General features: G+C 32.8%; 1 protein-coding gene across 2 annotated transcripts in view; it reads right to left on the minus strand.

Moving 5' to 3' along the window:
* Nucleotides 1-1,918: 1,918 nt before the first annotated feature.
* LOC124360303 (zinc finger MYND domain-containing protein 11-like) overlaps nucleotides 1,919-23,783 on the minus strand; it is a 61,579-nt gene continuing 39,714 nt past the window's right edge. For both annotated transcript variants that reach the window (XM_046813808.1, XM_046813809.1), the window contains 7 exons: nucleotides 22,882-22,998; nucleotides 19,470-19,616; nucleotides 16,002-16,242; nucleotides 14,559-14,920; nucleotides 8,405-8,542; nucleotides 6,934-7,062; nucleotides 1,919-2,307 (listed from right to left, as the gene is read on the minus strand). In XM_046813808.1, the coding sequence (XP_046669764.1) occupies nucleotides 2,185-2,307; nucleotides 6,934-7,062; nucleotides 8,405-8,542; nucleotides 14,559-14,920; nucleotides 16,002-16,242; nucleotides 19,470-19,616; nucleotides 22,882-22,998 (1,257 nt within the window). In that variant the 3' untranslated portion in view covers nucleotides 1,919-2,184. The remainder of the gene's footprint in view (nucleotides 2,308-6,933; nucleotides 7,063-8,404; nucleotides 8,543-14,558; nucleotides 14,921-16,001; nucleotides 16,243-19,469; nucleotides 19,617-22,881; nucleotides 22,999-23,783) is intronic.

Genomic DNA, 23,783 nt, shown 5'->3' on the forward strand with positions numbered 1-23,783 from the left:
AACAGTAAAGTAACATTACAAATTTTTTTTACACTGATAACATCTTTTTGAGGGGAAAATGGTTGGAGGTTAGATATACATACAAAAACAACAAATGACATCATGATAGTAAAAAGTGGCCAAATCAAAACCAAAACGTCCTTTCTTTAAACAACAAAAAATCAAAATTTCCATCCATTTCTACAAATATTAATAATGATAAAAAATCAAATGAAAATACAAAACACTATTTTGGTCATAATAACAATTCCACTTGGAGATGCAAACAAATAGAGCAAATAAAATGTTATTTATATCTTGGTGTTCTTTTTAATACAACTTAAAATGGACTGATCACATAGCTTGGATACAAATTTGAAAATATTTACATCAATTCATAAGATTTAGTAATGCTTTAGACGAAAGGGAATTTAAAATAGCTTATTTTGCTTATGCCTAGTGTGTTGTTCTTTCCTTTGGAAATATTGCGAAGTAGGTACTCTCAAATCAATTCTGGAACTTTTATTAACGCCGGTTGTACATAAGGTGTCTTTAAGTCCATATAATAAACTTTTCCTGAGATATTACATTCATCACCTATCAGCTTCTCTCAATAACAATAGATAGAACTGTCAATAATTCATTAAAAAATTGTCTGTAAATGTTTTTCATTAACTATAAATACTTAATATATTATTCATTACATCCTCTTTACTTTTTTATATACTTTTTGCATTTATTATAGACAATTAAGTTGAATTACTGTATAATGATAACATATATATTATTTATTATAAATTATGACACCTTGCCTTACTAAAAAATTAAATGTATAAATTTTTATATAGTTAGTAAGAAACCAGATTTTATTGTTATAATTTTTTAAATTAAACTTGTCTTTGTTTCATATCCATTCAAAAATATTTAAGCATTGCATTTGTTTAATTTATATGATTTTTTTTATTCAATTACTTAACAATCAGACCAATGAGTTGAATTATCTAAAATCAATCTCTTAACCTGGTGTTACACCTGAGGAATAACGTAGATTTCAATACTCAAAATGTAGTGTTATGTTTTGTAACATATACTCGTAATAATGAAATGTCTAAAATCCTATTATCCTTTCATAACTAATAGAGTATCAAGCAGGCTAATTTATTGTTTTTAAAATACTTATTGACAGTATTCCACAGCTGTTAAATGGCATCACATGCTATTTTAAAAAGTCTTTAGATCTGAAATTTAATATTGCTTTTTGGTTAAATATGCATACACAAGGAGCTATTGTGTAAGAGCACTCAGACCTCATACTCTAGACAGCATTTTCCTAGTGCCTTCAAAACTAGGATATGATTTGGAAAAATTACTTGATTCTCTTATTGGTTGATACAGGCACATGCAGCTGGCTCTGCCTTCAACGGACTTTCATGGTGCTGCCGTTCAAGTAATGAGATTACTTTAGTTATGAACATAATCTATTTATATGTTTATTTCAACTGTTTATATTATATTTCGGGGAGTTGGGAGATTTACAACAGTTTTGAAGTGTTAAACTAAATATAGATTATTTGTACATGTTACCTAATAAATAAAGTCATGCTATCTACCATATATTATTTGAAGTAGTACAAGGCAAAACAGTACATTTTAACGAGCTGCCCTCGTTAGCTCCAGTTACAATGTGATGATCTATCTTGTTAGCGATGTGTTAATAATGAAAAGGAAACATTTCTGTCACGTGTGTTCAATTTTTGCACTCTGTAAATACTCGGAAGAAAATTTCCAGAACATTTCACTGAAATAATTAAAATTATATTTGAGCTAGCTATTTAAAAGAGTGTTAAGTTGATGAGATACTCTACAAACAATACATTCAACTTATTTTTTGAATTTTTTAAAGGTTAATTTTCAGTTTTAGTAGGACAAAATATAGAGATCTTGGTAAAAAATCTATTTAATAACAAAATATCCCTAAATAGTTTCCTATGATGTGGGATAATTATCAAAGCAATATGAATAAAAGTAAACTGTAAAAGAATTATATAAGGTTGGTTAAATTTTCAGATAGGAATTTTAAACTCACTGGAAATGTAATCCCCATAATTTCCTTTCTAAAAACCAAAGTCTTATTTATAGAGGGACGGCAAAACTTAAAAAGACAAACTTATCCAATCAATCTTGTTTAAGGAAAAGGCATTAATGTTAACGCTTGCGGCGACAAACTCTCTTGTGCTCTTTCTGCCAGTGAAGCTGTTGACAGTCTATGCTGCAGTACGCTGTGTTCCAGCAACAGTGGTAGATAGCCTCAGTCTCGCAGTTGTAACACTGCAATAGAAACAACAATTTAAATGGGAAAACTCAGTCAATAGCACCAAATAATCATAACAAACCTGAAGAACGATTACATCTTTAGATTGATCTAATGTATCAAATTGAGTTTGTATCAAATGTATCAGGAAAAAATGTTATTGACGTGACTGTATGTTGCAGTAAGCTTGTATCGAGTAGACTTGATGCTGGAGGCTTAAGTATTTGTTCAGGCTAGATTGAGTTTTTAGTGTGCCTCTATCAAATTATTCAGAATGCACTAAAAATGCAGAACACTATTTAACAGAGGTTCACCATAATATATATTTTTGTTCGACTGGGGTAATCGAGATCAGAGACAAAGAGCTTGATTCGTCAAGAGTTCAAAGATAAAATCATGATACAAATTGCAAGATTTAAAATGGCTATGAGAGAGTTCAGTCCTGTGCTGAACAAGTGTCAACATCGGAACTGACAATGTACAATGACTACCAGACAGTATTATTACAATTTCCCAACGCCCAAAGATAAAATCATGATACAAATTGCAAGATTTAAAATGGCCATGAGAGTGTAGTGTTCAGTCCTGTGCTGAACAAGTGTCAACATCGGAACTGACAATGTACAATGACTACCAGACAGTATTATTACAATTTCCCAACGCCCAAAGATAAAATCATGATACAAATTGCAAGATTTAAAATGGCTATGAGAGTGTAGTGTTCAGTCCTGTGCTGAACAAGTGTCAACATCGGAACTGACAATGTACAATGACTACCAGTAGTACGGTGTAATTAGACCTAAACCTCAACATCCAAAGTAAAAGTTTTCCTCCAACACCAAATTGCTCTACATAGTCCCCTTATTCTATGGTAAAAAGTTACACCATTTTGAGCGTCGGGTTTGAGGGTGAGGGGGGGGAATTTGAAAAATCACTAGTTTTTTTAGTTTTTCGTAAATATTTCAAAAACTAAGCGGTTTATCCTAAACATTGTTATATACAAAAATGTTCTACGTTAAATTTTAAATAAGAATGGTCCTTTTCATAATCACTCTAAATTGTATGGTTCAAGAGTTACAGACGGTGTAAATGTTAACTTTTTCGTAATTTTGATAATTTAAAAAAAAATTAAGCTTCGTAAAAGAATGTTGCTATTGGCCGGTGGCCGGTGGTATGTTAGTGATAAGCCCTTGAAGGAACGACAACCTCACCACCTTATCAAGGGGCACTCTTTTTTAAGGGAAAAGAGGCTTCCACAGGCCTAGGCCATATAAACATGTGGTACGGAGAAACCCACCCTGAACTTTCTACGAACATTGCAACATAAATTCACTTCTTAAGCATAAATATCTTTCAAATTTGGAATGTTCAATGTCTTTATTAACTTCACTCATCCTCCAGCACATTATCCTCCTCCTCTAGCTCGTCGTCTAAGATGTTATTATTGTCCATGTTATCACATGCTTGGCCTGAGCAATTGCTGCATATGCTAGTGCAGTTTAGACCACTCCTTCTGCATTCACAATTACGAACGCATTCATCTTTGCAAGTACACATTATAAGGGACAGTAATTCCTGGGGGGCTGCAGGACGTGCTGTTGTAATTGGTGTCAGGTGGTCGCCAATCTTCTTCCAACCCCACTCGAGTGGATCCTTATCTTCATTCAGCCACTGTTGTACCTGGTGGTAGGTCCTAAATGAATGCAGTCTGGACGCTCCTGAAGTGGGGGGTAGTGCATCCAACTAGACTGGTAGCGGAGACAATCTAGATCTTCAGTGTTCTTGGCTCCAAACATTGCAAGTAGTAATTTCCTGCATCAGCCACTGCACTGGGGTCGGCTTTGGGGTTGTTGAAGACCAGAAGTTTTTCACGAAGAACGTTGTTGGCTTGAACTTTCCTATAAGGTGCAATTTTTCCCTTCTTATAGACAGCATACACAGTGTCACATCCTGTGAAGGCGTATGTAACCAGAAGTACATCTTTCATATCCCCAATGCCTTGCTGAATGTCAGAAATAATGTACACTTTTTCCTGGTGATTTCCTTTTTTAGGTATGACCATTTTCAGTTTATTCCCTGAAGGTGCGTGGACAGTCAACAGTACTAATAAGTCCGTGTCATCACCAATAACACACGTTTGAACATCTTTCTTCGCTTCATCAATAGCTGTTAATACTACTAATAGGTCAGCATCACCCGATGCTTGAAGAACTGTGCAACCACATTGTTGCAAGTGCGATGAAAGGAGGGTTATTAGACCCATCTTGTTTTTAGCACTAGCTAAAAATTCATTTTGATTTATGTTGACATGGATTGAGTCTTCTACTTTGACCACAATGTTGGAACGTGATCTTCATAGGTGTTCTTGATCCTTTGTGTTACTTCGTTCGTAACCATCAAAAACAACAGTCGCTTTTCCATAATGAGTACATACGTAATCACTATATTGCTCGCAAATCTGTTTAAATGTAGCAGGCTGTTGCCAGACAACACGATGTAGGAGGTGGCCTCCGTCAATTATATAGGACACTTTCACGGGGTCATCGATGTTTGATGATTCTTTTGAATCTGAAACCAAAACCGTCACCATTGATGATTTTTTTCCCCTTCGTCATCAAGCCAGATTCGTCAAACAGTGATGGAGGATATGCACAGAGTTCAAACTGAAAAATTTCCTCTAATCTCTCATCACTCCTTACTGTACACACCATCCGATGTAAGAGAGTGTTAGGATTTACACATACCATGTTGTTGTTAATTTTCACCGACTTCGTTATAGAGGCTAGAGACTTGACAGCAAACTTTCTTTTCATGTGTATTTCTTTAAATGTTTTGTTTTCAATAGCTTTGATGGATATGGCTCCTATTTCAAATGCTTTATCGCAGTTTACAGTTTCATCACCTATAACCCCTGTTGACAAGGAAGAGAGTTCAGGTGATTTAGAGAACGGATTATGTTCTTCAATCCAAGAAATGAAGGTTTGCAAGTCCTTACTGTTTCTTTTTTGCCTTGCATCTCGTAACTCCACGTGCTGCTCTAAAGAGAGGCTGCGAACACCTGCAAACTCTTCCATTGCTTCGCACACACCCGAGAACAAGTCGGCATGGAATTGATCCTAGTAGTTGTCGCTGTGATTCTTTTTCAACTTTTTCAACCTTCTATGGTGCCTCTTAGCCTCTTTTTGACTATAATACTGTAGTATATTATTACTCTTTAATTAAATCATTTACTTATTTCTATATAGCTTTATTTGGAAAAAAAAAACCTTAAAAATTATATCATTTTTATTTTTACACCGTCTGCAACTCATGAACCGTAAATTTTACAGGGAATATGCATAGGACATTTTTTGTTTAAAATTTCATGTAAAATATTTTTGTATATAACACTCTTTGTGCTAAACAGCTTAGTTTTCAACCAATTTCCAAAAAACTAAAAAAACTACTAAATTTCCTACTTTTTCTCCCCCTCCCCCCCCAAACCCGACGCTCAAAATGGTGTAACTTTTTACCAAACAATAAGAGGGTTATATAGAACAATTTGGAGTTGAAATAAAACTTTTACTTTGGATGTCAAGGTTAGGCCTTTTTTTAGGTTAATAACACCGTATTACAGACAGTGTTATTACAATTTCCCAACGCCCTACTGTAGGCAATGTTACAGCACCGACTTCATCCTAGCAGATTGTAGTTATTCTTGAAAGTGAATTCCTTCCTTAAAAGATACAACTATGGATAAAAAACTTTTACACTAATCGTTAAGGACCTTTAGGAATCTTACTCTACCAGGAGCTTTTAAAACCATGGAAAATCCATCTGCAAAAGTGTGTTGAAGCTATAGAGATGTACCCTAAAAGTTTTTGGGAAAATAATATAATCTAATAATCAATTTTTTTGTAACTTTTACTGATACTTTTATAAAAATCTTGTATGAGAAAATATATTATTTGTCAATTCCTGATTGGCCCAAACATCAGAACTCAAGAAGCGAGTACACCTTGATATAAAAAATTAAAGAAAAACGTAGGCACTTCATAATAAATTAAAAATTTAGTTTGAATTCCCATTTATTATGTAAAAGAGGACTAAAACCAGATCAATATATGATTGTTGAACAGATAATATAATATCAAAGAAGCATTTGAAGCCTTGCAATGTACATGTAAGACTTGTTATATATAAGCTATTAAGCTGCAGATCTACTGGAAGGAACTAGTGTTAATTATTTATTTATGAGTTCCTACTCATCAATTGATTTATATAATTTACAATTTACCAAGATAAAAATACAGTTCTTTCAATACTTTGGCCTTATCACTCTACATTAATTGGTATTATATTTTATAATCCTGAGCCACAGCCCAACCAGCATCAGTCACATACACCATTGTGAATCTTGACATACATTCAAGTCACAGTTCCTGCCACATGGCAATTAGTTTGCAACTGTTTTTTCTCTTTTTGTGCACTTTTTTGGAGGCAGTTGATGCAAATAAAAATGAACTGAGCATTCCAACTCTGAATTTCAAGGAACGCAATATATACTTGATTTATATTTGAACAAAATTTTGAATTATAATCCAAGTAGTCTTAAAAAACCTATTCCTAATTATATAAAAATGTTGAATACATTTTGTACATACCCACTGCTTTTTCTTTATCTCAGTCACATAAAGTTTATGTTTTTCTTGCAGATCCACAATTTCAGCAGCATGTTCTATTTTCAACCTTTCTATCTCCTTGCTTTTCTCTTCATGGACTTCTTCTCGTATCTGTTAACAATAATACAATCAACTGAAATAGTCAAGTGTGGATCAATGTTCAAATGAATTAATAATTAATTAACCCTTACACTGCCAAAAGGAGGATATATTGTTCATTATTTATCTTATAATGTTTACAAATAAGTCATTTCAATTCGGTCTGAATATTTGTCACGAAAACTTGAGTTCATGGGGATAGCTTGCTAGAAAATATCAAATCTTTTGGCCTACAGTGAAGTGATTTTAGATCTCATGTTAGTACCAAAAGCATTATTTCTATTTTAATTACTTTGGTTGTTAAACTTAATAATTTAGTTTCATTCTACATTTAAAATACAAATATTTGTAATTTTTGTGACATCTTAGGAACTAATTAGCATAGTTAAATCAGATTGGAAACCTTAAATTATGCATTAAAAGAGCTTTTTTAGTATTATGCTATTTATATTTAGACCTTAATTATTTATTTCTATTTAATAGTTGAAAATTAATTTCATCTGGTCACACAGAGAAATGCACATTTTAATAATTTTTTTCAATATTAAAAGATAACTAGATATCTAAGTTGAATCTGTTATAATCATTTACATCCCAGTAAACAGTTTATTTACTAAGTTTTATAAAAAATATAATTTTTTTATTGTATTTTGCTAAAAATAAAATTATTTCATATTAAATATCTCAAATGACAGGGTCTTACAAATATTAAACTTACACGGTTTTAAGTCTTTCAGAATCCAGCAAAAATAATTCTTAAATAGTAAACATAAACAGGTTGTTTGAGGATTCTCATAGGTGAAAATTTTAATTAATTATTACTGAAAACAGATATGTTCTTTAGAGACTTTTTACAGATGTATTCACAGAAACATGCTTAGTACCAAAAATTAGAGAAATATCAAAATATTTCTTGGTTCTTACCTTAATTGTTTAAGATCAGATAAAAATAACTAATGAAATGCTCTTTTTTGTTTTCGTACAGTTATTATATTTAACCTTACATCTGGTACCATAATAAAAGCACAAAATGGTCACCTGTTTTCAGCACTTTGCTAACCTTAAAAAATAACCAAAAATATATGCCTTGCCCAAATAAATCTTTTCTTTCAAGAACTTTGGATTATAAATTTAACGTGGGAAATAGTAAATGATAATTACAAAAAAATTGCATGAAATAAAAGAACATTTTTTGGCAATTGCATACTACATATTTAACTTAAAAAAAAAAACATAAAAAATGCAAATACAGTCATTACGACAGAAAGTTACATCACTATGATTTATGATTTATAATATTGATCTTGTATGCAGCTGAATTTATACAATAAAAAACCCATCAATGTCAACTTACCTTTGCTATTTCTTCTTCAGAAAGCTGATCAGAAGTTGATTTATTGATTTCTACTGCAGGCTGTTGTTTTGTTTGTACTCCAATACTGCGTACTTGTGGTTCTTGACAAGATGAACTTACTATTTCTTCTTCTTCTTTCTATTAAAAAATTAATCATATACAAGGGCTGTTTTTTTTCAACTTCCGATGTGGTATAAAAATAAAACTAGGGAGAGTAATTAAACACATTTATTATCAAAAGTTAGGTACATTATTAGTTACTTTTCAACATAATCGCCATTTAAATTGAGGCATTTTTCATGCCTGGGTACAAGCTTCTTAATACTTTCTTCATAGAAGTTTGCCGCCAGTGATTTGAGATGGGTTTTCACAGCGTCTCGCAGCGCGTCGTCTGTTCGGAAGCTCTACCCTCATAGCATCTTCTTCAGTTCCGGGAAAAGGTGATAGTCACTCGGCGCTAAGTCAGGACTATACGCCGGATGGTCAAAAACATCCCATTTAAAACCGTCAAGAAGACGCTTTGTCAAAGCAACACTGTGAGGACGGGCGTTGTGATGAATGAGCACCACTCCCGATGTGAGCATTCCTCTCCTTTTGTTCTGGATAGCTCTCCGCAAACGTTGTAACGTACCGCAGTATCCTTCCGCATTGATTGTGGTACCTGGCTCTAAAAACTCAACAAGCAATACACCTTTTTGATCCCAAAACACGGTGGCCATAATCTTTTTGTTGTTGAAAGTTTTTTGAATTTTTTGGGTTTGTTTGGAGAGTTTGAATGCATCCATTGTTGGGACTGTTTCGTTTCTGGGGTGTTGTACAGAACCCATGTCTCATCTCCTGTCACGATTTTGATCAAAAAATCTTCGCCATCAGCTTCATAACGGTTCAGAAAAAACGTTGCTCACGCCATTCGCCGAGCTTTGTGGTCATCAGACAACATCTTTGGCACCCATCGCACACAAAGTTTTTTGTAGCCTAACTTGTCAGTTACGATAGAGTATAGGGCTGACCTTGAAATCTCAGATTGCTTCGATTGCTTCTTACACTTTGGTCAACTCGATCAACGAGGTCTTCGTTTGCGACCGACTTTCGTCCTTGGCCCCCTTCATCATGAATGTCAACTCGTCCATCTTTAAATTTCCTACACCAATCACGCACTGCACTGTCACTCATAAAGCTTTCACCGTATACTCGTTCCATTCTACGGTGAATTTCTGCTGCAGATAACCCTTCAGCTTGCAAGAAACGAATGACACTTCTCAACTCACACTTGGCGGGAGATTCTATCATGGTAGCCATGTTTATGTGTCGCTAGATAAATTGGAAATGGCGTCGGCCGTCCGAAAATGAGTGAGGTTGTAGTGGGAGAGGTGCGCAGTCGTCTGCCGCGCATTGCTGGCCGATACCGTTCGCCCAGCCATCTAGCTGCACGATCGGAAGTTGAAAAAAAAAACAGCCCTCGTATAATGTCATCATCATAATTAATCATATAAAAATGTCCACACTGTTTAGAGATTATTTCTAACACTAGAAAAACACAGTCTTTAAAAACTATTAGCAAAATAGGTGTAAAAATTGTAAGAATATTTACGCATTATGTCTGTTTAAGTGGGGGGATAAAATGCCTGACACCTGTACATCATCTCCCATGTTAGGTAAAGATAATAAATAAATGTACAGATTTAGGCTTCAAGTAAGTACTGACCAATTAGAGATTCCAGAATGACACAATTAGTAACATAAGAGAAATTGCTCCCACGGCAGTAAGCTGCATTTTTTGGGAATTTTATAATATTTTTGTGATTAACATTAGTAGTTTGGGAGCTTGTCTTATCTCAGATCATACATTTCTTCACAGTACCATGACATTGTTCGTCTTTTGCTCACTTTGTTTTTTAAATAATTAAAATTTTGCTGTCCAAATCCAGTTAGGTAATATTACCAAAATTAAACATTTCACTTATTGAATACAATCACTCACTTATAATAAATTCACGTTCCTTTTTGAATGTTGTTCCTTTATTAAGGCCGGGACACACATACCCGCATTGCGCCCGAAACATGTGTCAGCCGTCATAAGGTGAAAGAATTGCAGTGCAATTTTTAACCTGCAAGTCCACACATGTCCGCACCGACACCAGACCATCATGGCCGCACCGAGAAATTTGAATTTTTACGGGCATGGTGTGGTCTAAAAGCGGCATCAGTCATGAATATAGGGAGAGACATTTATTAACCCTATAAGTGGCAAGCGCCGTCTGAGACGTATGATTCACGCCGCCACGAAGTGGCAAGCGCCGTCACAGCTGTCGCTTCACATTTAAGGCTGTTGCTCCACAACCATCCATTATTTTTAGGCCTAGTTTGAACTATCGTATTCTCCATGAAATTTTCTATATATATATCATATAGTATAGTGTGTATTCATGTTACTAATGTTTGCTGGCCTAAATTAATCCAACAGTTTTCGTTTGACCTGGCGGCAGACGAGAGAACAGCTGTCTACTCATCTCGTCACTGTTTTGTTTGGCGACTTTGCGTACTGTTATTGTCAGTATATTATTGTTTATCGCGTGCTTGTGTTACCAGTAAATGTTTAGGTTATTCGTTCGTCATGGAAAATGTTGGGGTACTTTGGGATTATACCGACCACACCAGTATGAGGAACACAAACATATAAATTTATAGAAAAAAACATTATAGAACAAAAAAGCAACTCTTCAATTTCAAAATTACAACGATTATTAATTGTTAATGGGTTTCCTATGACGCCCAGAATGCAGCAATATCAAGGATGAGTGAGTGTAGTGGATTTCCGCCTTCAGCCGCAACTGCCGACCGCCACGAATATTTTAGATTTAGGCAACTAGTAATGATCTTGTAAAAAACGAATGGTCCCCTCTTCGTTCCTGGGTAAATCCCAAATTCTCATAGTATCACCCATCACTAATCTATTACACACACAGTAAAACACGAAAGTACAAGAATGCGGTGCACCAGCTGAACGGACGGCGAGATTCTGTAATCACATTATCTACTAGACCGCTCGACTTTGACCTCTGTCTGAGGATGGGGAGGGGTTTGCGATAAGACAATTTCTGTTTTATATTTACGAAATATACTGTGCTATGACAAACTAAGCCACTATTATAGGCCCTACACTACTGGGAGGAAAAGACAAGCCCCTTCTAGTGACTCGGAGTAAAAAAAAAACAAACAAAAAAACAGTTTGTACATAGATTTAGTTTTTCCCATCTAACTTTTTTTTCTTGTAAATAGAAACAAATTCATAGGAAGTAATTTGTTTAGAATAAAATTGTGTATATTCTGTGAATATGACATTATTTTGTAGCTCGAGTAGTTTCAAAGTGACGGACAGTAGAACTTAAAAATGATGATTTTTTCTAAAAGAAAATCTTTACACATCTACAATGATATTCATCTGAAAATAAAAATAAGGAACCAAATATCATATTTATTCTTATTCTATAGTTCATAAGGAAAACAAAATATATAATGATGCTAGGTTATCACTTAGACAATATTTTCTAAAAATAAGTTTAACGATCACAGCAATTTACCCGAAAACGGCCTGCCACTGAGAACACAAATGACCGCCACTTAAAGGGTTAAAGAAGTGAGAGACAGGTTTTTTACAGTAAATTAGTAATGATTTCTTACTGCGCTAAAATTACTAAAAAACACATTACCCGCATCACGTCCGACCTTTAGATACATTCTTTTATTAAATATAACATTTTTTTATTTATATGCTTAAAAAACTGCTTGCAGCAATTTGCTCACACACAAACTCCTATGTAGTGTAAATGATATGTTACATTAAATTGTATAGTCAGTATTTGTAACATCTTTTACAGGCAAAGTTTTGTATAAAGATTATTTTAATTCATTTATTCTGAGTGACAAGTTATTCGAACTAATCAGAGGATATTTTTTAGAAGATTTCTCATTGAAGGATAATCACAAATAATCAAAAAGTGAGAGTGAGCAGATTGCAATTGTGTGCTCTCTTGCATCCAAGAAGTGGATGCGATCCACCACGTGTTAACCCTTAAGACCTCACACTGATTTAAAATGTGAGAACTTACAAACAGAAGTTACTTCCAGGTTTTAAATTGAATGACAATACACACTTTAAAACTAATATAGCTCTACAAAAAATAAAAAATTTTTGGGACTAGCTCCTTGGCAGTGGGCGAATCTAGAACCACCATCTTGAGGTAAATATATTCTTATGCTCAGACCACACCAAGTTGTAATAAGAGCGTCAATGATTGTTTCTTTTGCAAAAAAAAACTACAAAACCGAATGAAATAAATTATCAACTTTATGACATTTATGGGAATAGGTAAAGCCTAAGGCAATGGTGAGTTGATTTAAAGAATGGCCGCGCAAAATGTTCATGTCAGGAATTGCACTGGTTGGCTTAGCTTAGTTACTGAAGACTTGTTGGCGAAAACCAAAGAAAAAATTCTTAAAAATTGCCATTTATGATCAGTCAACTTTCAGAACATTTTCCCCCAATTGTCATGAAGATTAAAATGTTAGTAAAATTGTTGAGAGGAGCTTAGCTACCACAAATTTTGTGCCAGCAGGGTTCAAAAAATCTTACAGAAGACAGTAAATTATTAAGACTTACTGGATCACTGAATCTCCTAGAAGACTACTATAAACATTATAATGACTACCACATCTTTCCAGCGATGTTGGCCTGATTCAGCTCTTTGATATTGATACCGAATTTTACGCCAGCGTTAACCAGTGGTTGAGATCACAGGTTAAGTGGTTGAGGATCGGATGTCTTCAAAATTTTAATAAAAAAAGACTTGTGTCACATAGGGATTATATTGAAAAATAGGCCAAGAATATATCTTTCAAATGTATACAAAAGTTTGCTCTTTCACTTTGGTAATTTTGTATTTCCAAACTTCTGTTACTTAAGGAACAGCCCCTTGTATTATTTATATAACAGTAGCAACAAACATTATTTTGGCCATGTAGAACATAAAGAAGTTTATTTTTAACATTATTGAAATAAGAATTTGTCAATGTTAACAAATTTACAAAAGCAGTTGTTTTTTTTATGACATATAATATTAAAGTAATAAGTAATCCTTGTATTAGGTATTACTTTTATTTTCCCATGACAATACTAAACATACGATTATCAGACAATACTAAACATAAGATTATCAGAAAATAATAACAATAATAACTGCTATTAAAAAACCAAAAATAAACTCCAATTAAAAGATAGCACAAAGTAAAGAAGAATTAACAAATAAATGTTAAACAAATATTTGCCTTCACACAAAGAAGTAGACAGTGGTATAGGTGCAAAAATGTTATTCTAAGAGAGAGGCAATTGGAGTAAGGACAGGATCAGCACTGCCAAACTACACAAGACATAAATAACTACAAGTAAATCTGTGCCCAGAACATAATTGTCGTGTGAGTTGTGGAATTTCAATAGAGTTATGATACGATGATTACCGATTTCTTGGTTATTTTTACTAAATTCCGAAACCTGGTTCTGGGTTCCACAGATTTTCAGAGCTAACAAAGAACTAGTGACATTTTAATCCTAAAATAGATATTGTTTGATCTATTTGACAACACTAAAGTGAATATGAAATACAAACCAATAGGTTATATTACTACATATGTATTGGTCTTTAGTAAAATAAAATGTGTTGAAAAACTATTTAACGTTAACAGATATTAAAATAATATCACTAGCTAAAAATGTACACTTTAAATATAGAAATTATATTAAAAAAATAATTTATTAGGAATGTTTGAGTAAACCATTGTTCAATGACTTTTTAAAATTGAAGTCATCCAGAAAGGTCAGGTGAGATTATAAAGTATCAATGAAGAAATAATTAAGTTCTCAGTTATTTAACTAACAGCAATTCCAATCTTGATTGGGTATCAAACTCTTGAATCAGTGTTAAATAAATTCAAGCAGTTGGATTATTGTGATATAAATGTTATAAATTGTTTGTGCTCCACAAACAATTAATATTAATAGTGCACCAATGGTTTCAGGCATATTTACCAACACAATAAAGAGAAAATTGATACTTTTTAAACATACCTCATTGATAATAAGCAGTGTTTATGTACATACCTTACTCAATGAAGTTGGAAGACTTGTGGAAGATATCTCAACATTTTCTTCTACAGGAGAAGAATCTGATTCAACCTTTTCATAATCATCTGATTTTTCTTCCTTAAATTTGTTTTTAAGGGCTTCTTCATCCCTTTTCTTTTTCTGTTCTTCAAACTCTTTTTCCATTTTTCTTTGCATTTCTATAAGTTTTTCTTTTAACATAAATGCTCTGCTTTTGGATCCAGGTGGTCGACCTCGTTTCCCTTTAATTCTCAAAGGTGGGGCATCTTTTTCATCGGTTTCTTGTATTAGTGGCACTTTATTTTTCCCTAGTTTCTTGGAATTTGTAGATCCAGGAGGTCTTCCACGCCCCCTTTTACCTGTATAAAAACTTAAAATGAATGAAGAATTCATACAAGTACATTAAATAGTAGAAACCACTACTCAGAAAGGGGTTTTAGAATTTGCTATGGTTTCAAAATATAAATCTACAAATAAAGGTATTTATATGATTCAGAACATTTTTTATAAGAAATTTTTCCTTGCCTGTTTTTATTTTTCTCACTTTACCTACACTAGTTTTTATTTCCTTAACCTCACTGACATGATAATCTGTGTTTAATGAATACAATTACCATGTGTAATTTTGTCACTACCACAGTTTGATGGGTATTAATAAAAATAAATATCCACATAGAGCAAAAAATAAATAAAAGCAAGACTAATTGATCTGTATTTGTCTTATGTCCAACCAACTGACATCAGATATAAATTTCAAATCTTAGCTTTTCTATAGTCCAAGTAGTATATCTCAGCCTATCTAGACAACAGTTATTCTCTGAATACATTCAATTGATTAGGAATGCCATAAAAATATATTGTAATTAAAGCTAATACCTCAAAACTGTCAAATAACTTAATATTTCCAGAGTAGCTGAACTACAAGTGGAACATTATATAAACAGTTCAGAAATACTTCTGTAATTTTTAAACTGTTTTCCAGTATAGACAATCAAAATTACATTTTAACAATTTCAATTAGGAATTTGTTTTAACACAGTTATATGATATTTCAAATTAATCCATTTTTTTAAGAAATGAACAAAATAAAAATGTTAATAAAAAATAGGTGAACTATTTGTTATATACAAACCACAAAGTACTAAATTATATGTTTCAAAATCAACTAAAAAATGTAACTCTGCTTATTGGTACAACCCACTTTCATGCACAAAGGTTTTCTTTACTTGGTAAACAATATCTTACAAAGATATTTATATAAAATGTGCAGATGTATTAATGACTGAGCATTATATAATAGACTAACTATACAAAAAGAGATAAAAATAATTACAATAATAATTATTTGAAATGTTACAATAAAGTAACAACAGTTATTTTTGTTTATTTTATTAACTATTTAATAGTTTAAAAAAATGTATAATCAAGTAACAACACTACCTTTTGGTCCCCTCAGTGATGGCAAGGTAATATTCTTGCTAGGAACTTTCTTTAATTTCTTTTTTGTTGGAATGACCTCTTCTTCTTTCGGCTGCTGTACAGCTGATTCTTGCTTTAGTCGTTTTAATAAAGGAGCTTCTTCTTCATCCTCTGACAGATCTGATATATCAGAATCTTCTACAACCCTTTCTCTCTCCTTGGCAGCTTCGTCAGCTGCTGCTTGTGAGGCATCTTCTATATCCTGCAACACAGGTGAATGTAACTAAATGTTACAATAATCACTTATGTTTTGTTTACGTTGTAATTTCCTTTAATAGTCTTGTAAAATTTACTGACAAAGATTATCTTGTGCAATTTCTATTATTGCAATCAATTACTGCTGCTTAAATATTGTCCCAGGCATGTTGCAGTTTAAACACATTTATTCTTGAATCGCATTCATAAACTCCTTGTTTCAGGGAGTCACCTGTATATTGGAAAACAAAGGGGAAGGGGATTCAAGCTTTATCAAACGCACATGAACCCCTAATGGCTTATTGATTCAGATTCAGATTCAGATTCCTTTATTTGTCATTACACATTACAGAATGCAGGACATGTGTCAACAACAACAACAATAAATTAATAAGTTACAACAATTAATAACATTCAATAATTAAGAAAGTTTATGTCATAAATACTCTTGAACACTGAATAGACATTCATCCAATAAAATAAGCTTAATACAATTCTTAAATTTATTTACAGGCAGCACCTTAAGATGTTGTGGTAAACTATTGTACATTTTAATCCCTTGGTAGACAAAACTCTTTTGAGTGAGAGTATAAAAACACCTCTTTGTCACCAAATGTTGCCTGTATTTTGTGTTGTGTTCATGTACTGAGGTGTAATCCTCAAGAGTAGACGAATTATTTCTTATATACATTAAAACAGACAATACATAAATAGATGGCAGTGAAAGAATTCTTGATTTTATGAAGAGAGGTTTACAATGTGTTCTAGTTGATACCCCACATATTAATCTGATGGACCTTTTTTGCAACACAAAAAGTCTCTGAGCTCCATGATAATTGCCCCAGAGGGAAGTGTCAAAGGACAATAGGCTGTGAAAGTATGCATAATAAACACATAATAAGGTATCTGTGCCTACACTATCTTTCAGTATCCTAAGTACAAATATACCCTTGCTAACACGAGTAGATAAGATGTTTATGTGATTTTCCCATTTTAAATTAGATTGAATATTAATTCCAAGAAATTTTAAACTACTGGTAACATTAAAGTGACTTAAACTAACAGGTAAGTCAACAACCTTCTCCATGTTAATACAAAGCTTGTTAGCAACGCACCAATCATTTATTACTCTTGTTTGCTGGCTTAAGACTGATCTCATGACTTTAAGGCTCTTTTTTTAACATACACACCCAAAATCATCAGCAAACAGGTAACTACTAGCACCAACAGAACTTAAATTAAAAGGCAGGTAATTTATGTACAAAATAAACAGTGTCGGACCCAGAATTGAGCCCTGTGGTACGCCATGTTTAACATTTAAAGACGGAGAAAATGAACCATTTAGAAACACTGATAGATATCTATTTGTTAAGTAGGATCTAAAAAACTAACTAACTTATCAACTAGAATGCTATGTACAACAGTATCAAAAGCTTTAGACATGTCAAATAATCTAAAGATTGAGCAGTCTTTATTTTCAACTCCATTTAGACAATCATTTATTAATGTTTGAACTGCATCAATGGTACTACGTTTCGCTCTGAAGCCAAACTGTTTAGCAGATAACAGACAGTTTCCTTCTACATATTTTACAAGTTGAGTATGCACTAAGGATTCCAGTATTTTAGACACTGCTGGCACAATAGAGATAGGCCTGTAATTTTTTGGTTCATCTTTGGCACCTTTTTTATGAACAGGAATAACCTTGTTTTGTTTTAAAATATCAAGAAAGACACCCTGACTTATAGACTCATTAAACAAATAAGCTAAGACTACACTAATGTATTTAGCAGCTATCTTAAGAATAGGAGCATTTATTCCATATATATCAAAACATGTATTGTTGCTTAGGCTGCAAATCGCTGTGTACACACTTTCCACAGTGAATTCCTCCGAAGAGAAACTAAAATCATTGTTTTGATTTGAACTAACAGCTCTCAAATACAGATGATAATCACTATTGCCAGGTGGTATATTAATACTAATATTATCAACAGATTCGATAAAAAACTCATTAAAATTTACAGAAGTTAGCCCATTTGGTTCTAATAAAGGCTTTCTATTTACATTAAGTGTTTGATTCACTACATTCCATGCAGCTTTTGTCTTATTTTTAGAGTTATCAATAAGATTACTGTTATAATTAAATTTAGCTTTTCTTATTTCAGATTTATACATTTTTTTCATCTGGTTGTACTTTCCCCTTATAGTCTTGCAGCCAGTGGAACAGCTAGTCATTGAAAATACAGTCTATCCAACTCTTGTTTTAGTTCAATAAGGCCCACATGGTACCATTTACAGCATACACTTTTCTTTTTATTCAAAATATATTTAAGTGGAATAGAAGTATTTAATGCCAATAAAAATAGATAAAAAATATTTTAAATTACTATTTACATCATATTTGGAGCAGTAAACACTAATTCAATTTATTTGGTTAATAAGATTTACAAAATGGACTAATTTAAAACTATTTACAGGTCTAATAATATTACTATGTTTATTGTAATCAATTACTGCTGCTTATATACTGTCCCAGGCATGTTGCAGTTTAAACACATTTATTCTTGAATCACATTCATAAACTCCTTGTTTCAGGGAGTCACCTGTATATTGGAAAACAAAGGGGAAGGGGATTCAAGTTTTATCGAACGCACATTAACCCCTAATGGCTTATTAAAAATTACAAAAATGAATACAGAAGTGCTTATTATTTTGATTACATTTTTGAAATTTATTGGTGAACTTTAATTAAAAAACAAATTATAATCTGTAAAGTTGTAAATAAAATTTGCACACAAAAATTACCTTTTTATTATTTTTGTTGAATTTGATATAGTTGTTTTAAGTTAATCAAAAATTGAGGTACAACACTTTTTTACACATTATAGGGCCTATAAATTATTTACTCATATTTACACACACTTGTTTGTGAATGTTAGTTTTAATAGTCAAAGGTGTTCAGTCATAAGTTGGCAATGAATTAATCCTGCAAAAGCCATTAAAAGGTTGACAGTAAAATCAAATTTCATAAAGACTTTTATATTTGGTGATATCAATGAAACTGTCCGTTGGGAAAGAAATATACAAAAACAATCCTACAAAGATGACAGGATGTCTTTCTCACATTCATTCAACAGATGGTTTTGTGAATTACTTTTATACGGTTTAGTGAGGAGAAAGGAATTTGATATTGGAAAGTTGCTAAAATATAGATTTTCAACACCAACTCACTTGAATAGACTCATTGTCACTGGAGTCACTGGAGCTGTCTTGAGAAGGTGTGGTGAAGTTGTTTGTTGCCAATCTTAATTTTTCTAATAAATCTTGATGTCGTTTAAGTTCTTCACAGGCTTTGTTCCAAGAAGAAGTTCTTTTAACCTATACAATAATTATTAGTTTCAAAACATTTAACGATATTCATTTTTTAGATGAATTAAGTCAAGAGTATCTGTAATTAGTTCTCATACATTACACAGCAAATAAATTTAGTCAAATAATAAAAACTAATAATTCAAAAATAATACATTTTGATATAACAAATTCCCCAACTTGACAAATTTGTTTGAGTCCCTTAAAATGTATATAATACGACTTGTATTATTTATACCCTTAAAATATCCCTGTATTATAAGTAACTTTATTCATAACATGGATATAAAACATTTTTATGATTGAGAAAAGTTCATAAAAACTTCTATATTACAAATATAATCTGTATAAAATCTTTACATAACAAAAGTTATATCTCAATAACAAATTTCCCACACTCAAACTCCATTCTAAATAAGTTGTTCAAAAACTTTATGGAGACAGAAAACAATAACATCTGCTTCACACTCAATCAGCATAGTTGTCACTAACAAAGAAATCTCTTACACTGCGATTCAAGTGTAAAATGTTACATGTTGTTGAAGAAAAGTCAAATGAGAAAATATTTAAAATTGGTAAGAAATGTAACATAACTCCCTCTAAATCATTTTACTTTTGACAAACTTTTGGAACTGTATATGTGTAACTCATAAGAGTTTAAAGTAATTTGCGGAAATTGAGAGCGGGTCAGGGGGATTGTGAAGACAGGGAGAGATGGAGGCAGCTGGTTGGCGAGGCCAAATACCACCTAGGGTATCCATGGCCATGGGAGTAAGTAAGAGTAAGTAAGTATACGAGGGGGTACCCAAAAGTAACCGGAATTGTATTGCTGGCAGCCGGCAGCGTGTATCACACATTCCTGCCGCTAGGCGTTTGTCGTGCAACCCATTGCGAGCTCAGTGACTCCAATTCCGTTGTCCTAGTGCTTTCTGTTCGTTCGTAGTGACTGTTTTCGCTAACCCTGTTTTGTTCTTGTTTCGTTTTTTGTCATGGCAAGTTTAAGTGAACAACGTGCAGCTGTGAAATTTTGTTTTTTACTTGGTAAAAATGCTGCAGAAACTATTTTAATGTTGAATACAGCTTACAAAGATGATGCTATGGGGAAAACTCAGGTCTACGAGTGGTTCGCTCGATTTAAAAATGGCGACATGTCGATTGAAGACAAACCTCGTTCTGGACGTCCATCAACCTCTCGAACGGACGAAAATGTTGAGAAAATTCGTGAACTTGTGCTCACCGACCGTCGACAGACAATTGAGGAACTATCACAGAGTAGTGGGTTAACTTGGAGCTCGGTTCAGTGAATTTTAACAGGAGATTTAGGATTGAAAAGGGTTGCTGCCAAATTTGTTCCTCAACTTCTGACTGACCATCAAAAGGCACATCGAGTTCAAACTTGCCGCCTTCTGAAAGAACATCTCGAAAATGATCCCGATTTTCTGGAAAAGGTAATTACTGGTGATGAGTCATGCTATGGTTATGACCCAGAAACGAAGCAACAGTCAAGCCAATGGAAGTCGCCATCTTCACCTCGTCCAAAAAAATGTCGGCAAGTCAAATCAAACATCAAAACCATGTTGATTTGCTTTTTTGATGCTAAAGGCATTGTTCATTCTGAGTTTGTTCTTCCAGGTCAGACTGTCAACCAAACATTTTATTTAGAGATTTTAAGAAGATTGCGCAACAGTGTTCGCCAGAAAAGACCCGATTTGTGGCAGACTGGAGACTGGTTCTTCCACCACGACAACGCACCGGCACACACAGCCATCTCAGTTAGGCAGTTTTTAGCCAAAAACGGCATGGTTCCGCTGCCCCACGCACCTTACTCGCCTAACCTTGCTACATGCGACTTTTTTTTATTTCCACACATGAAAAGAGGCTTGAAAGGTCAACGATTTGACAGCGTTGAAGAGGTTAAGAAGAAAATGAAGCTCGAGCTTGCAGCCATTTCTAAAGATGACTACAAAAAATGTTTTGATCAATGGAAATACCGTTGGGACAAGTGTATTAGTTGTAATGGAGATTATTTTGAAGGAGATAAGGTCGTATTGTAAAAGATTTGATAATATATAATTTTTATAAAATAATTCCGGTTTTTTTTTTGGGTACCCCCTCGTATGTGTAACTCATAAGAGTTTAAAGTAATTTGTTAGAAGTTAAGTTCTGTGATATTTGTTACATATAGATACTCTTTAAAATGGACTTTAAAAACCTTATTTATTTCAATAAGCAAGTTATTTCAAATTGTTATTACTACACTAATTGTTGTTGTGGTAACACTAAGTGCTAACTTCTGTAGTCCTACTAAATGTTTGCAATTCTTTCTCTTATAAATACGTTAATACTGTTTTAAAAAGATTTTTTGTGTTCTGTTCAAGTTTTACAATAATATAAGTGCTAATTTTAATTTATTTCCAAGATTATATCTAACTGTGAAAAAGTATTTGTAATGAGTATGTAACTAGTGTACTTAAATTTATTAATTAATTTTTTGTAGTAGTATTTGTACTACTACAAAAACACCCACAAGTCTTATTTATAAAGGTATTTCCATACTCTTTATTTTATTTACGCAGAAATGCATTGTGTGCTATCTAGTGAATTTAGAAGAAATCATATTGAGTTGGATCTTCAATATTCTTCACCAAGTCAAAAAAACAACAAAAATGAAAAAGAACATAACAAAACAATAGTTTTTCTTATTTTTAAGGTAACTGTATAAAAATTCACCTGTTACCCACAATAATTTTCATATTGAAAAATGATTCTCACATAAGTTTTTAAATTTAAAGAAATATGAATAAAAAGTCGAAAAGGTGAGGTATTCGTAGATAACAACCCTTATCACCAGATCCAAGCCTCCCATTAAGTTGGCCACATTTGTGATCAAACCCCCTAAAATTTTTATATTTTACTGACAAGTATTATCTCAAAGTACGTTTGTTATCCGCATCAGTGAAGGGCAACACAAAAGGTCCACTCTGATGGGCGAGGCATTACTATCAACCCATCTAAATTCAACAAATATGAAATGATTTTTTGGTTTTTAAGAAACTCAATTGTTTTAAGTTGTTTTTAAGCCTATTCATTTTCTAAGCATTCCCTTTTCGTAAAGGAACTATTAATTGAGTGTGCTGATAGTAATGCCTACTACCATCAACAAGGGGGCAGCACCTAAACCCTGTGTTAACGGCAATGAACAAAAAACATCCCTAAAGATAGTATGATCTTTTGATAATGAAATAATTAAGCGCACTAGCTATTCACCACTTACCTGTAAAGAATTAATGTTGATAGATATTGGCCTTATGTATGCTTTTTCTACAGCAGCCCTTTGATGCAGACCACCAAAGAAACGCACATCATAGAGATCTCCATTTATCTTTATAACCTGAAATGTTTTCATACAACTATTAACTGATCATCAGACTCCACTATTAAAACATATTGATTAGTTATTTTAAAATATTTTATACCAATAAGCATTTAAAATTTATTGATCTAATTTTGAGTTGTCACTCTAAGATGTTACTTTGAAAAATCTATAACAAAAAGACATGTTTGAAATATCCTCCAACAGGCAGTTGGAGGAGTCCTCTTTCTTTTTCCTTGAATTGTTTCCTTTTAGCTATAAATAGGTATATCAATCACCCTGGCATTGCTTACATGATATTATACATTTATTTGATTACAAAAGTTAGGTTTTAATTATTTCTATCTTACATGTACCTTATATTGTGAATTAAAATTTGAGGAAATCAATTATTATTATCATTATCATATGTGATAGACATATTCTGAATATATTGTATGGATATATTTTACAGAAACCTTGTAATTAATTTAATTTAATTGAAAAAACTCTCAGTTAAAATATTTTAACTGTACAAAATTATTAGGGTTTATTAAAACCTAGTAAAATAGCACAAACCACTCAAATAACAGCTTTACAGTTATGTATAAACTCCTTAATCCTTTCCCACTCAAAACACTTAAACCAACTTCCGAAAATCAATGCTATTGTAGATCAAACAACTACTTTACAAAGTTCACCTGATAAGTGCTGGTATATAGTGGTGATATACTGAATTGATATACAGCACATGGTCAGCTGCCAAGAAAAAATTGTTCTACCTTGTATGTAATTTTTTTATGTTATTTAAAATGTATATAGTC

The sequence above is a fragment of the Homalodisca vitripennis genome, chromosome 4 (assembly GCF_021130785.1).
Source record: "Homalodisca vitripennis isolate AUS2020 chromosome 4, UT_GWSS_2.1, whole genome shotgun sequence".
NCBI lineage: Eukaryota > Metazoa > Arthropoda > Insecta > Hemiptera > Cicadellidae > Homalodisca > Homalodisca vitripennis.